Consider the following 13,967-nt stretch of genomic DNA (forward strand, 5'->3'; position numbering starts at 1 on the left):
TTATTGGTTTATCGGTGGACTTATTTTTGGTTTTGTGCTATGTCATTTTAGACACCCACATTTTTTGTCAATTCTTGCTTGTAATACTTTTGTATTTCGTCCAGCGTTTAATATTTCTCCTTAGTATTATTAAGCTTGTATACTGTGACGTAGGGTCACGTGACCCACTGACATGCCACGTTGGAGGCCAGGTCAGCGGAGGGTCAGGTCAGCCGGCGCGACGGCCGCCATTCGCGGCTGGGTTGGGTCGCGGCGGTAGGAGGCGGGCCGCTGCTGCGATTTGCCTGTTTTGTTTGTTAGTTTGTTTGTTTGTTTTTCCTCATTGGTCAGCTGGCCAAGTGTTGTTTGTGTTGAGATATGATTGTCCAACTGTCTGTGCCATTTTATTGTATTTGATGTTCATCAATGTCAATGTGAGTCCAAAGTAACTGTTATTCAATTATTAAAAAGCAGTGATTTATATAATCATTGTCTTATAATTTATATCATTAGCCAAGGACTCCTGTGTGTGTAGAGAAGCAGCTGTGTAGGTGATTATTTGAATTGGACAAATTAATTCGTCTATGATGTAAGATAAAAACACCAAAACCACCCAAAGTTTCGTGTTTTTCACTTTTTCAAGGGTGATCACCCTTGAAAAAGTGAATAACACGAAACGTTGGGTGGTTTTGGTGTTTTTATCTTACATTATATGTAAGATAAAAAAAGGGTGATCACCCTTGAAAAAGTGAATAACACGAAACGTTGGGTGGCTTTGGTGTTTTTATCTTACATTATATAGCTGTGTAGGTGTTTACATAAGTTCAGCACTGCAGCACTCCGTACCCTTCAGCTATTTCATACAAGAGCTGGAAATGAGAAATCTTCCAGTTTTGAGAACCACCAAATTCCCAGTTGCCCCAGAACATTAAACACAATATTTTGGATACATCAACCAAAGCATGCACAGTGTATCCTGATGCATTAAAATTTATTAGGTGTCTCAGTTACAAGCTTCTGTAGTAATCCAATGTAATATAAATATGCTTGAACTGTAATAGCTTCTTGTATATATGTAGCTTCTATTCTTACTATAAACTCAATCATGAAACCTATTAAGTCGGGCAGCGTGGTTTAAAACTTATCAAATGGACGCAGGACAAATTTTTACATCACATAGCTGATAGCGGCTAGCGCCATGTGGCAACAAATCATGCACTTTTAAATTAAATGGAAATGGACTATGAAAATGACATATAATAATAATTACCTACCTCAGCTAACAGACTGAGGTATTGAAACATAACAACTAGCAAGTGCAACTTTGATTTTTGGTATCATACCAATACCTACAGCCTGTAGGCAACAAAGTTAAAGTATCCGGGGGACAGGGACTTACCTCCGATGATGACAGTCATTCAACTTGTGTGCCAAGTAGAATTAAGTTCTTCAAGCTCAAAGTTCAAACTCAAAGCTCAGTATTAGTCCTTTGAGTCTTGGTTTGACGTTGAGGGCTCATTTTTTATCCATGTTGATGACTGCGGTTTACAGTTTTACACAGCTTTGATCTTTGCTATAGGAGCACAATGCCACTGCACATCAAGTGCCACTAGAAAACACACAAATTCAGGATGCTTGACACATCCCAAAACCACAAAATCTCACAGGACCCCATATATTGATATAGTCCCAACACTACCTTTTTTTTTTTAATCGAGCCACCAATCGAGCACGGTCGAGCACGATTGTAGAGCGCGCACCATTCGCTTTGTTTACGTTCTCTATTGTCTACAGAGATACATCTAGTGACATCTACACGCCATTGATGAAAGCTAGCCTTTTGACGCTGCCCACCAGGGAGCGTCAATATCACCTCGGACGGTTGTTGCTTGCTTTATGCCATTGGGCCTGGGGTTTGGGCCAGGGACCAGATGGGGACCCGGGACGGCCGACGGCGATACAAATAGCCACAGCGCTGAGTGCTGTGACACCACAAAACTATGACCTCTTATTAACCCGCGCCGGGACGGTGCTCCGCGACTTCCGCGCCGGGCCGGGGGGGGGATGTATGAACACAGCCCCCCCCCGTCTAACTCGGCTCCTGGGTCACGTAGCGGCACGCGGTAAGCGGCATTCGAAAGAGCGTCAAAAATAATGACGGAAACACTCTAGTCATTTTTGGGTCAGGTCAAAAGTCAGGTCGCCAGAGGTCATCAAAATCAAATGTAGTCCATTTCAACAATTTTGGAAACTGCCAACGGCTAACTCCGGAACCAATAGAGCTACAGCGCCGCTGAAAAGCCCATTCGATAGCCCTTTTACAGACCTTTCTGAACATTGTTCTCAGATTTGACCTCAGGTCAACGGTTTAGCCTCCAAAGGGCAAAAACTGTAAAAGTAGCAGTTTTCACGAAAACTGCTTTCCGGCAATAGCTTTTGACACAACAGTGGCACGACATTACCTACTGTTAGCAGCATCGTGTTCCTCTCGTCGAGACACGTCGAAAAAGCTATTTGTTGACTTTGAAAGGTCATTTTGAAAATTTGACCTCAGGTCAAGGTCGTGACCTGACCGAAAAGGGTCATGTTACATATCAGCCGATCCGCCTATCGTCGAGCTGAATACATCTGACGTGTTTTCATCGCTCTAGTACGTTCTTATCAAAAGTTATAGCCAAAAAACTGTTGGTGACCGTTCATGACTTGAGATGACCTCAGGGGCATACAGAGGGGTCACAGGTGCATTTTTCTGATTCAGTGTGTCATGTTTATCTATGAACCAATGTTTGAGAGGGGTTTGAACACCATTCGTCCAAAATAGGCGCATTTCAATTTTCTCCCATTGTGCACGATGGGACCGCGGCCGGAATTAGCGCGACATTGTTGGATTTGCCGACCTTTCCCAAATTTAGTTAGACTGTGTCACATAGTTCAGAAACGCCATGGACCACGAATCTGCAAATATTTTTCGTCCATGGTGTACAGCGTCCACGCCACATCAGCCCAAACGCAAAGTTCCGTGACAAGCACCGTAGACCCGTTTTCGTACGGATAAAAGTAGCACCTAATGTAGGCAAGAAAAATGTAGATTAGACGGCTTTATCAATATTTTCGGGATCTAGCCTGATAGTTTAGACCATGGGCTTCACGATGGAATGAAAAACTGTCAGCGGAATATACAAATACGCTTCAAATATTAAGTTTTCTTAGATGCTTTTCAAATTGTGAATTAATTTTGCTGTTATAGAAATTCTGGAATGCCGATAGGTATAAAGAGTCCCGCTAGGTCCCACTCTTATCTTAATGGTGTTTACCAACCAATTGCCTTTCAGAAAATGTAGGTATAGTTTAGCTGCCTCAGCCTGCCACAGCGAAAATGAGCGGCATTTTTTTTTTTTACTTCAGGTCGCCGGCGCTGGCCGTGCGCGGTTACCGCGAGCCGGCCGGAAGCTGTGAGTAACAGAACCTCAGGAGTTGTACAAGTTGCCAAGTGCCAACTATATCTAAGTTTTGTCCGGACATATCCGTACCTGCTTTCGGAGTGTCTGATACCTACACTTTTCTGGCCCGTACTTACTTTGTTATATAGTCATGTAGGCCATCAGATTCCCATCATGGTTTTGGTGGCATACATTATTTGCTTATCGGAATTTCCGGTGCCGTCATGACCTGACCTGACAGGTGTTGCCATCTTATCACGTGACCGAACCCAGTCGAGGTCAGCGCAGGTCAACTTATTAATTAACTAATTAATTGATTAATTAAATTACTAATGATTGATTAATTAATTTTTTCAGAAATTGCTTAGAAAGTACACCGACTATAGTCGGTGTACTACAAATGGTATACCATTTGTATGTATCTATCATTACTTTCATGTGAAAAGCGGGCACAAAACACGAAAAAGTACCGATGTCGCGGGAGGGGGGCAGATTCTGCCCCTCTCCCAGCGGGGCGTGGGTTAACTTTGACCTTAACCTGCTAAGTCGCTGTCCTGAGTGTCTAGGAACCTTAGGCCAAGGTCATTCACGGCCTCTCAGGTCATGAAACTGGTCACCAAAGATCACACCTATTGAAATACTAATAAATTCGGCAGATCTTTGAGTTAATTGTCGAATTGTCTTCACACATTCTCGTAAGTACCCCAGCTGCCAGCTGAAATGACAAACTCCAGCCCACCAAAAATCAGCCAAACATTGGAGCGGTGCTGGCGAGTGACCTTCCACGTCCCTCAACTGTAAACAGCCGTACTTTAGTCGACCTGTCGCTGGTCTTGAGCCTGGTAGTTTGGGGCGTGCCGCGGCTGAGAGTGGTTCACTTTACAGGCCGAACGAAGCGCCTTCGTTTTACTATCGAGGTACACTGCAACTTGTGAAACTACTCTTTTGTGCTGTGCTCCATCGGGATGCCATTACTAGCGACATTTATCCTTCTAGTGAGTGTCAGAGCTGCTCAGTCTGCTAGTGGTGGAAGCGTTGCCGAAGCTCATTTAAATAAATCAACGGCACAGGATAAGGAATGGGAGGTGACGCCTGTCTCAGACACTCCTCTCGAAGGAGCTGACGCTTCGACCGTAGCGAAACCACTGATAAACGACTATCTGATGACTGCTCTGGGCTCTCTGCATCAGCTGCTGCATGACACTAATCACAGGCTCGCCGACATCTTCAGTCGCCAGGAGAGCCTCGCTGAAGCTCTGGTTACCATCTCCAGTCGCCAGGACAGCTTCGCTGAAGCTCTGGACACCCTCGCCAGCCGCCTGGACACTGGAGCGGCCGCCCGGCGTGGTGTGGTGCTGGGAGCGCCGTGTCGCGCGGACACCGAGTGCGGAGATCTGCGGCCAGACGCGGAGTGCGGCGCCGACGGCCAGTGCCGGTGTGCGGAGGGTCTCCAGGAGGTGGTCGCCGGCCGGTGCCTGCCCTACCCGCGTCTCTCCGAGTCGTGCCGCCGGGACGCAGACTGTCTGGGCGCCGTGGCTGACTCGACATGCACTGACGGTGTGTGCTCCTGCCGCTGGGGACTGGTGGTTGACGCCGGCGCGTGCCGCAAGCCGCGGCTCTCTGAGCCCTGTAAACTCTCTGATCACTGCGACAGTCAAAACGCAATGTGTGACAACGACTTTCACTGCTCTTGTCTGTTCGGCTACTGGAACGACGGCAACATCACCTGTCGGCCCTACCCCCGACTGGCAGAGTCGTGCAACAGCACCGCTGAGTGCGAGGTCCTCACAACCAACGCCACGTGTGTGAAAGGCAAGTGCGCTTGTCCCAAAGGATTCTGGGAGCGCAGAAATGACGCATGCTCTCCAGGAGCTGGGTACGGAGAGCGCTGTGACCAAGAAGCTGAATGTTTCGTAACATCTGCAAGGTTCGAGTGCGAATATATACGAGGCATTTGTCAATGTGCCGCCACGGGCAAGAACTCTGGCTATTCCGGCATGAAATTTAGAATCGGCAACAGCAGCAGTTGCCAGGACGGAATTATCGAGATTTTCGACACCAGGAACTACTTCTGGCGGCCCTACACAGTGTGTGGTGACCTGACGGACACCGATGCTCAGGTGCTCTGTCGCAGTTGGGGCTTTCCTCACGGCGGGACTATAAGTCAGCGTCATGCTATCCCAGGGTCAGGGCATGCCGATAGAAAAATATCCTGCTCCGGATCGGAAGAAACAGTTGACGACTGCCGATTGTACACACCCGACTACTGTTTCAGTTCGGAGACCCAGCCCACTAGCGCTGAAGTGAGCTGCGCTGACTAAGAGATTGCTTCATGCATGAATGTAACAATGTACTAACCGTCAACGTGCGCCTGGGAATACTCAGCCAAGAAATGTTTTAAGACGCCATTATCAGCTTCAAGTGAGAGCAACGAGACATGTTGCAGGTCTAGCTGTTTTGCAGTAATGCTGGTCGGTAAAGGTTGCTGTGTGCTGTTGTCTTGTGTTTACTTTGACTAACTTATCGCCACATGCGAATAATGCGTCATATATTCAACACCGTATTCATTAACGGTCTTAGCATTAGCATCATTATTCAAGTATAATATGTATTTATAAAATATTTTTGGGTAGGATAATGGGCACTGTGTATATACCAACTAACCGGCTTATGTACGTCTCAGCTCTCCCACCTCGCTCCCGCCCGCCACAGTCAGACCATGATGCCGCTAGACTCGGGATTTCCAGTTTCGTGTTGTTGTTACTGGTGTCTCTAGGAACTCAGCGGGAGTGGCCGTCTGTTGTTAATACCGTCTAAGAAGTAATGACTGATGACAGACATAACTAGCTGAATGGTGTTTTTGGTTATTGGGGGACACCCATTTCAGGGTGCCCGCAGAGAGAGAGAAAGGATGTGCCGCCTCAACTTCCATGGTTCGCTACGAGACGTTTTTGCTACGTACTACATATCCTTATTGGTAATTAGTTGTCATCTTTTAAGTGAATAGCTAAGCGCCCAATCGGTACTTATCTATGCAATTATTTTCGAGCTTACCTACCGTAATTTGAATAAAGTTATGTTGTTAAGAAGCGTGATAAGTGCACCATCTATTGTCATTTAAGTCAAATTAATATTGGGATATTTTCAAGTATGTCTAAAGTATATGTTACAAACGGCGTCATCACAACTTTATAAGAAGTCAGCTTTATAGGTATTTCTGCGCTTTGGAAGTAGCAGCTCTGGAATTTCTTAGCCCGAGAAACCGGTCTTTCCAGTTGAGCTGACAACCACCGACAACAGCATCTAGCTCCAACGCTACCACACATCACATACCGTATACGTCAAGCGTCCAGACGTTGCCACGCGACTGACGACAGGTGGCCAATGATCCGCAACGACTGAATCGTTTGTCGGTCCCTGTGACAGCTGTGAGAGTCACAGAGTGCAGATTGCACCGCCAAATATACATACACCCGACGTTGTGATCTACATTGGTAGCCGAGATCAAACCGTCCTTAAAATCGCTTCACTATGTAGTGTCAGACACGGAAAAGGGCATTTTTTGTGCAATGCTTTGTGCCGTGGATTTTGAAAAAAAAGAGAAAAAAGGAAAGAAAAAAAGAAAGAAAAAAAGAAAGAAAAAAAAAGGAAAAAAAGAAAGAAAGAGAGAAAGAAAGAAAGCAGGCAAAGGCAAGGAAAGAAGGAAAGAAGGAAGGAGACCCAAAGGCTCGTTACATGAGGTTAGAATACCGCCATGTCTACATCCATGCTCCCTCTTCTGGCCCGATATGAAGATCATCTGTACCACTCGACTGAATACTGAATACACGGAAGGTCTTTCGTCTCCAGCAGAGCTATAGGTATAAGCCGAAGTGCTTACAGAGCCTTCCGTTTCTGAGGGAGCTTTGTAAGCCGCGGTGCTTAGCTGCGCACCGGTCGGATTACAAGGAGCAGCGGCCTTGGCACATGCGATGTGGCAGCGCGGTCAGTCACTACACACAGACACAGACGAGTTTGGACCCAGCATGAGCGGGCTGTAGAGAGGTCTGGTATGCACTTCAACCCGCGCGGGGCTGGGGGGTAAATTTTACCCCCCCCCTCGCGAATTTTTGCAATATCTCAAAAACGGCGGCGCGCAGCGCCGCCAAACTTTTAGTACCTTTTCTTACATCAATTTGACACGTTCCCTGAAAATTTGAGCGAAATCCGTCGGAAATTTTTTGAGAAATTGACGTTTTAGTGACGTCATGTTCGCCATTTTCGCCTCAAAAACGGTAAAATTTCAAACGCCGCTAACATCTTCATTTTTGAAGGAATCAAGTCGTAACAAAAAAGGTTATACGTAATTGCCTTTTGTCTATCAAATGGCAATCTCGGTTTTTGAAACTTTTGGAATTTGGCCCAATTTTTTTCTTCTTCAAAAAACTGACTTTTTTGGGAAAATAATTATAAAATCCAAAATTTTGAGTGTATCGAAAAAACCGGAATATATGTCAGAGAAATGGTCTATGTACACCTACATACCAATTTTTAGAAGAATCGGTTCAAAAATGTGGAAGTTATTCAAGATTTTATGACGTCACGACACACAAAAATTTTGAAAAATGATTTTTTGGAAGTTCTAGACCTCGTACGGAAACAAAAATAGCACCATTCGATTTGCCGTAAAAAACTGCATCAGATAGACACCTTTTTAGGCCTTAACAACCAACTTCAAAATTTGATATCACTTGACCTGACCTTGACCTGACCTCGACCTGAAATTCATCCAGAGGTGGTCCATATCACTTATTGAGTGTGCCTATTAAATTATATGAGTAAAATGACCCATAAAACATGTGTCGCACATGCCCCTTTCTATATTTTGTTTTTGGTGACCTGACCTGACCTTAACCTTGACCTTTGAATGATATCGTATGCAACGAATATTGTCTTGGTAGCCTAAGAACACGTTTTGGGCAATCAGTCTCCAGGAGATAACAGGGGGGGGTAAAATTTACCCCCCCCCCCAGCACCGCGCGTTCGGCTGGAGACCCCAGCCCCGCGCGGGTTAAGGGTGTTTAGGGCAGCCAGATCTTCAAAATCCGTCCATATAATTACGAGGTTTGAACGCTTAGAAGATAAACGTTCAGTGAGTAGGCATACGTCTTTACCATTAGCTTTCTTTTGAATAAAGTCGCACACATTCGCAATATACCTACCTAACTTATACATATAGTTCCTTGCTACAGTAAGACATTTGGGTGAAGCCTTTTTCGTCATCGTTTTGTCTCTCTTACTTGGATCCTTCAGGGCTTCATGGTCGCATCGAGTCTGGTTTAGGTATAAATTTATCGGCTCATGTGCTTCCTTCTGCGTGCTTTCTTAGAAAAGAGCTTTGTCAATACCAGAAAATATTCGGCACTGTCTTGTTGATGCACGCTTACCCAATTCTATTCAAGTGAAGCAATGGGCCTTACGCCTTAACCAAAATAAGATTGAAAAACAAAGCAAAGTTAGCCACGGATGTGGCCTTCCTCCTTTTGTACGTATTTTGGTTTCATGTCCAAGAGGCAAGAGCGGACCTCGTGTCAATGCTTAAAGTTAAATAAACATAAAAGCAACATTTTCATTCGCAATGCAAGCCGTCGTCGAGTGAGCAGCGATATATATAGGAAAAGTGTGAACCGTCTGTGTATACCGTGTGTACTGTCGACCACAATCACATTCTTGGGAGTCAATATCGTTATGCACTATATACGGCTGGCCTAACTGGCCTGAGTGCGTGTCCACCTTCATGTATGTGTGGAGTCAACCCCACGGTATATTGATGAGTTTCTCAGAAAGGAAACACTCGAACAAAGACTTTGGTTTATCAAGTTATCCGAGTACACGGGAGTGAAGCACGCAAAGAACGAGCATGCTATATGCTTGTTGCCTTATCAACTAAGTAGGTGCAAGTACAGGGTGTTCCAAAAAGTGAGCCCCCTGACAAATATTGCTTAATGCTTATATCTCCAAAACTCCAAAGGAGGCTCCTTCTTGGAAAGAACGGTCAATTTGGGTTCTAACAGGCTACCTAGTGTGGCTCTGAATGAATACATATTATGTAGTTAGGATTTTAAATGACCTTTTCCTCGATAATTAATTGGAAATTCAATAAAAAGTAAATATTATATTGTTTGGCAAATTTTCGAACAACAGTTCATTCTCATGGAGAATGAACTGTTGTTCGAAAATTTGTCAAACAATATAATATTTACTTTTTATTGAATTTCCAATTAATTATCGAGGAAAAGGTCATTTAAAATCCTAACTACATTACATATATCAAGATTTTCCTCGCTAGAGCACTGCATACTATTCCTGAATACATATTACACCGAGAACGAACAGAACAAGATGTGTTGCGAGATCGGGTGAAACACGGTGACGGCGGCAAACGTGGGACGGCCGCTTGCGGTCTAGGGAGATATTCCCCCTGTAGTGTCAACCTTGTTTAGTAATCTCTTGACACTTGCCAGACTCCAATTCTTATGCGGAAACTCGATGATCATTCGCTTAGCACCCCACTTCTTTTGCAGGTGGAGTTGCTCGATGAGAATCAAGTCTTCTTTCGGAACATCCGGTTTTGGCGTCATTTCACTGCTTCAGTGACACTCTCGCTTAATAGCGATATTTGGAGTGGTAAAAATACTGGTTGAACTAGTTCACCCATTCAGTTTTCAATTTTTATAATAAAAATTCACGCGCGAACAATGACGAAACGTACATGAACTGAAATATGCAGTCAGATGTGAAAAATATTCCGAACATATCCAATACCGCTAAATGTTTCACCAACAATTTGGTATTGAATTGTGCTGATCACAATGCTGGCCGTGTTGTGCAAGATATGTAACGGAATTACGACCTATCCGAATGGAATTTGATTGCTCTTTCTAATGAGCCGCTTCCCAGAGCTGTAGGAAGCACGGCTGCAGAGATACAGCTGACCTTAGTTGGGGTGCTCACTTTTGGAACACCCTGTATAAGAACATGGTCGTACTGAAATATGCGGTTTGGCCTTTCACAATTGTAGTACATATATTGTGTACATTCATGGCATACATACCTGCTTTTTATAACTTGTGTGTGTATTGTATGTACGACAACTGATCTGCATTTAGTAAATTGATCTAGCAAATTCCTAAAAAAAGAAAAAACACAAAGATCATTTCCATGGAAATGGTACCGAAGCCCTCAGATGGGCCTGCAGGTTCGTCAGAGGCTTTGAGCCTCAAACGTTTACCCTCGTTTGACAAAGATGCGTAGCTATGCAAAATGTATGATTTATTCACCATGGAATATAAAACATGTAGGCAGTTTTCAATGAAAGGATTCATTCTGCAGTAACAAGAGTGACCAGGGCCAGTCTGTAACAGCTTCCCTACAATCATCTCGGGCACAAGCTCAAACGGTCAATAAAACACAGCTGCATTCATTTCACAATCAGCTTGGTATTGCACTCTGTAACACATCAACACACTCTTCATTCAACACCATTCGGCGAGGTTCATACTTTTTTCGAACTACTTCGCCGAGACATCAAACGCTTCAGACGCCATGACAAAAACTGGTCTTCGGGGAACTTTATCCGTTTCGCATCATGTTTCAAAAGATGAGGGCTAAAAGATGTTTCAAAAGATGCGTGTTCACTTCCTTCTGCCGAATGCTCCAAAGCTCTGCTGGTTCGAGCCGCCGGTGGTGAACCCCTGCTGGGAGGCGCCGAAAGGACCGGAAGACTGCGAGCCGACGCCGGCACCGAAACTGGACGAGCTGCCCGGTCCGACCAGCACACTCTGTGGCAGGAGACGGGGGTCAGACTCTCGTATAGGGAGGGACGGCGCCAGGACGCCTGGCGCAGAATGCCAGAAATATTGCCAGAATACAACCAATGTGTGACCGGAGCCACACGTCAGGTTTAATGAAATCCGTTATACTTATCTTGCAAGGATATATCGTATTTTCCCACTCATTGTTTCTGTAGGCATACCTGGGTCAATATAATTTACATTTGGTACCGGTATCAATATCACCTACGTCCTACATTTATGAAGCGTGGTGTTAATATCGGAAGTTAATTACTCACATTGGCGTTTGACGACACAAACTGGTTGCTGCTGCCTCCGAAAGGTCCGCTCTGCTGCGCCTGGAGCAGGTTGGCACCTCCCGATCCCTGGGCAAAGCCAGGCCGGGGGAAGAAACCTCCTTGGCCGCAGCAGGGCTCGGCCAGGAGCGCGGCGAGCAGCGTCAGAACCACGGCCACCTTCATCGTGTTCGAGTCTGTGGGCAATGAAAGGGGTAGATGGGCTACGGGTAGGGAGGGGAGCAGGGTGCAGTCACTCGACCGACTTGCCACCAATACCGAGCTAGTCGTTAATATGTTTTAAAATAATGTTTTCTGAATGCATGGCGTTTTTATTGCCGTAATTATCAGCTATTTGCAAAGTTGCCTGTAGCAAGGCTCTGGTACCTTTCTCACTCCACCACACGGTCGGCCGCGCCTGTTCTCGATCTCACCTGTGTTGGCTGAGGGTTCGCTCCGGAGCTGACAGTCGACTGGTGGGGCTACCGGCCAGCGGTGCGGTTATATACGTGCACCACTCGGTCGCACGAGCGGGGCGGATTTCCCACTCGCGACCCGTCAGTCCACCAGTCAGCGGCGCACCGCACCGCTGCTGCAGAGCACGCTAAGCACACAAAGACTACCTGTTCCGATCATTTGACGTCACCAAATGAGGAAGGGTTTGGTACGGCGAAAAACAATACTGCTTCCAGAGGCCAGAAAGTTCCGGTTAATTTCATGGCTATGTATTTACGTTCATTATGAGTAAGCATGGTCTGATCGGATCACGTCATGTCGCATTGTTATTTTATCTAAATTGTTGGAATGGAAATCGTGGTAAATCATCCAAGTGAGGGACAATTTTCAGAGTGACAATTTGATGTAACTGAACGCGTACCATGAAGAAAAAAACAAACAATTATGTTGTCAAATCAATTCATTACCATGGGAAAAGAAAAGTTGTAAAAAATGTCAGATTATTTATTCACCCTCTAGAATTACAGTTGGGCAGCCTGAGTAGCCACACGCTTTGTTATAAAAGTCAAAACCGAAAAAAAATTTATTTGATTATCTCTGACCAAAACATAAAAGTAAAAAATAACAGGGATTTTGGAATCATTGTGCTTGTCGTGACCAGTTGAGTTGAATCGCATACAATTTTCGTCGAAGAATGTCAACTTTGGTGTTGATCTCAGGCCGAAGTCAGGTTGATACAATATGAAAGTGAGTGACCAATATGATTGGTGAAAAAGCGCGATGACTTCAAATGACCTCACTGGCATCGTATGACGTCACTCAAGGCCGAAATCACATAATTTGGCATAGAAACATACAAGTAGTGTATCATCCAGAATTGGAGGATCAGAAGTATGCGATAGCATGCTTTTGCACCCGGAAATTCCCATTGGTGGGTCGCTGAAGAAAAGTTCGGCCGAGCTTGTTTGTCAGTATGTATGTGAGTATGTGAGTTTGTCTAAGCTTTTTGGACCTGGAGTCAAAATGGGCGGACCGATCGGGACGAAAGTGGGACCGTTCGACTCGTCTCCGGCGAGGTAAACTCTTGGTGCTGGTCTCGGTTTGCTCGGTGCTTCGTGGCACATGCTATTCCGCTTCAAAGTTTTGGTGACACGTTTTTTTTTGTCAAGGCTTCAGGTCAAACCGAGGTCACGAACAAAGCCACACTGGCGGGACACTGTCACATCGGTAACACCTTGAACCAGTTTCCAGGGGGGTCACCGTCTGCGAGGGGTGCAGGCTGCACGTGCTGGGGGCGGAAAACCGTTTTGACGTGAGGTCCTCTGGCTCAAATATTTTTTTTGAGCTATCAACCTCAAAATCGGATCAATGATAGTCCTAAGCAAGGCCTCCAAAATAGTGCACATTTGGTTGAGCTAAACTCTGTGGTGCATGAGCTATGCACGTGCAAGCCAATTGCACCCCTTCGTACGTTGCCACGCCTGCAAGGTAAACGGCAGCTATAACTGGTTCAAAACTTGCAGGTCACAAGAAGAATAGGTACATTGAGTCACGACACTCCGGCGAGATAATATCCAAGAGGTGCAAGCTGCGCGTGCGGGGGGCGGATAACGGTTTTGACGAGGGATCCTCTGATCCCGGGAAACGTCGAGCTAGCGACACAAAAGTCGGTACACTGATAGAACTAGACACACGCTACATGATGTTATGAAAATGACTGCACTGGAGTGCCTGGGACCAGAGTATATAGATCACCCCTGGGACATGAACTATGCACGTGCAGTTAATTCATATCTTACTTTAGGTATATATATCCACATCAATCTCACGTGCTTCCAAACATTTTTGGGATGTTTCGGTTGGTTTCAGGCAAGTTTCAGGTTCAGTCCGAGCTCAGTCTGGGTTTCGGTAGTTTGGCCCGGTGTGTGCCGTCAGTACCGTTCCTCCAATTCTGGCCCAAGGCAACGCAAAAGTGCTGCCGGCAT

General features: G+C 45.5%; 3 protein-coding genes across 4 annotated transcripts in view; 1 reads left to right on the plus strand and 2 right to left on the minus strand.

The window, feature by feature from the left end:
* Positions 1-1,726, minus strand: part of LOC122381345 — an 81,185-nt gene extending 79,459 nt beyond the window's left edge. The window contains exon 1 of the mRNA XM_043365385.1: positions 1,379-1,726. The gene's annotated coding sequence lies outside the window, so the exon portion shown is untranslated. The remainder of the gene's footprint in view (positions 1-1,378) is intronic.
* On the plus strand, positions 226-6,597 carry LOC122381346 (multiple epidermal growth factor-like domains protein 11). Of its 2 annotated transcripts, none has more exons than XM_043365387.1 (2): positions 226-295; positions 4,305-6,597. In XM_043365387.1, exon 2 carries the CDS (start codon positions 4,385-4,387, stop codon positions 5,738-5,740), a length of 1,356 nt encoding a protein of 451 aa, XP_043221322.1. In that variant the 5' UTR covers positions 226-295; positions 4,305-4,384; the 3' UTR covers positions 5,741-6,597. The 2 variants fall into 2 exon arrangements, with proteins under 2 accessions (XP_043221322.1, XP_043221323.1); XM_043365388.1 differs by having other exon boundaries at positions 236-295; positions 4,416-6,597.
* Positions 6,598-10,713: 4,116 nt separating this feature from the next.
* On the minus strand, positions 10,714-12,116 carry LOC122381347. Its single transcript, XM_043365389.1, has 3 exons — positions 11,961-12,116; positions 11,530-11,723; positions 10,714-11,239 (listed from the first exon to the last, which is right to left on the minus strand). Exons 2-3 carry the CDS (start codon positions 11,710-11,712, stop codon positions 11,093-11,095), a joined length of 330 nt encoding a protein of 109 aa, XP_043221324.1. The 5' UTR covers positions 11,713-11,723; positions 11,961-12,116; the 3' UTR covers positions 10,714-11,092.
* Between the last annotated feature and the right edge of the window lie 1,851 nt (positions 12,117-13,967).

The sequence above is a fragment of the Amphibalanus amphitrite genome, unplaced genomic scaffold, assembly GCF_019059575.1.
Source record: "Amphibalanus amphitrite isolate SeventyFive unplaced genomic scaffold, NRLGWU_Aamphi_draft 000119F_arrow, whole genome shotgun sequence".
In the NCBI taxonomy this organism is placed as follows: domain Eukaryota; kingdom Metazoa; phylum Arthropoda; class Thecostraca; order Balanomorpha; family Balanidae; genus Amphibalanus; species Amphibalanus amphitrite.

Excerpts from the sequence above, each read along its gene's own strand:
- LOC122381346 (XM_043365387.1), top strand. The coding sequence starts at position 4,385 with ATGCCATTACTAGCGACATTTATCCTTCTAGTGAGTGTCAGAGCTGCT.
- LOC122381347 (XM_043365389.1), bottom strand. The coding sequence starts at position 11,712 with ATGAAGGTGGCCGTGGTTCTGACGCTGCTCGCCGCGCTCCTGGCCGAG. Across the intron at positions 11,240-11,529 it reads TTGTGTCGTCAAACGCCAAT|AGTGTGCTGGTCGGACCGGG; the intron begins GTGAGTAATTAA and ends CTCCTGCCACAG.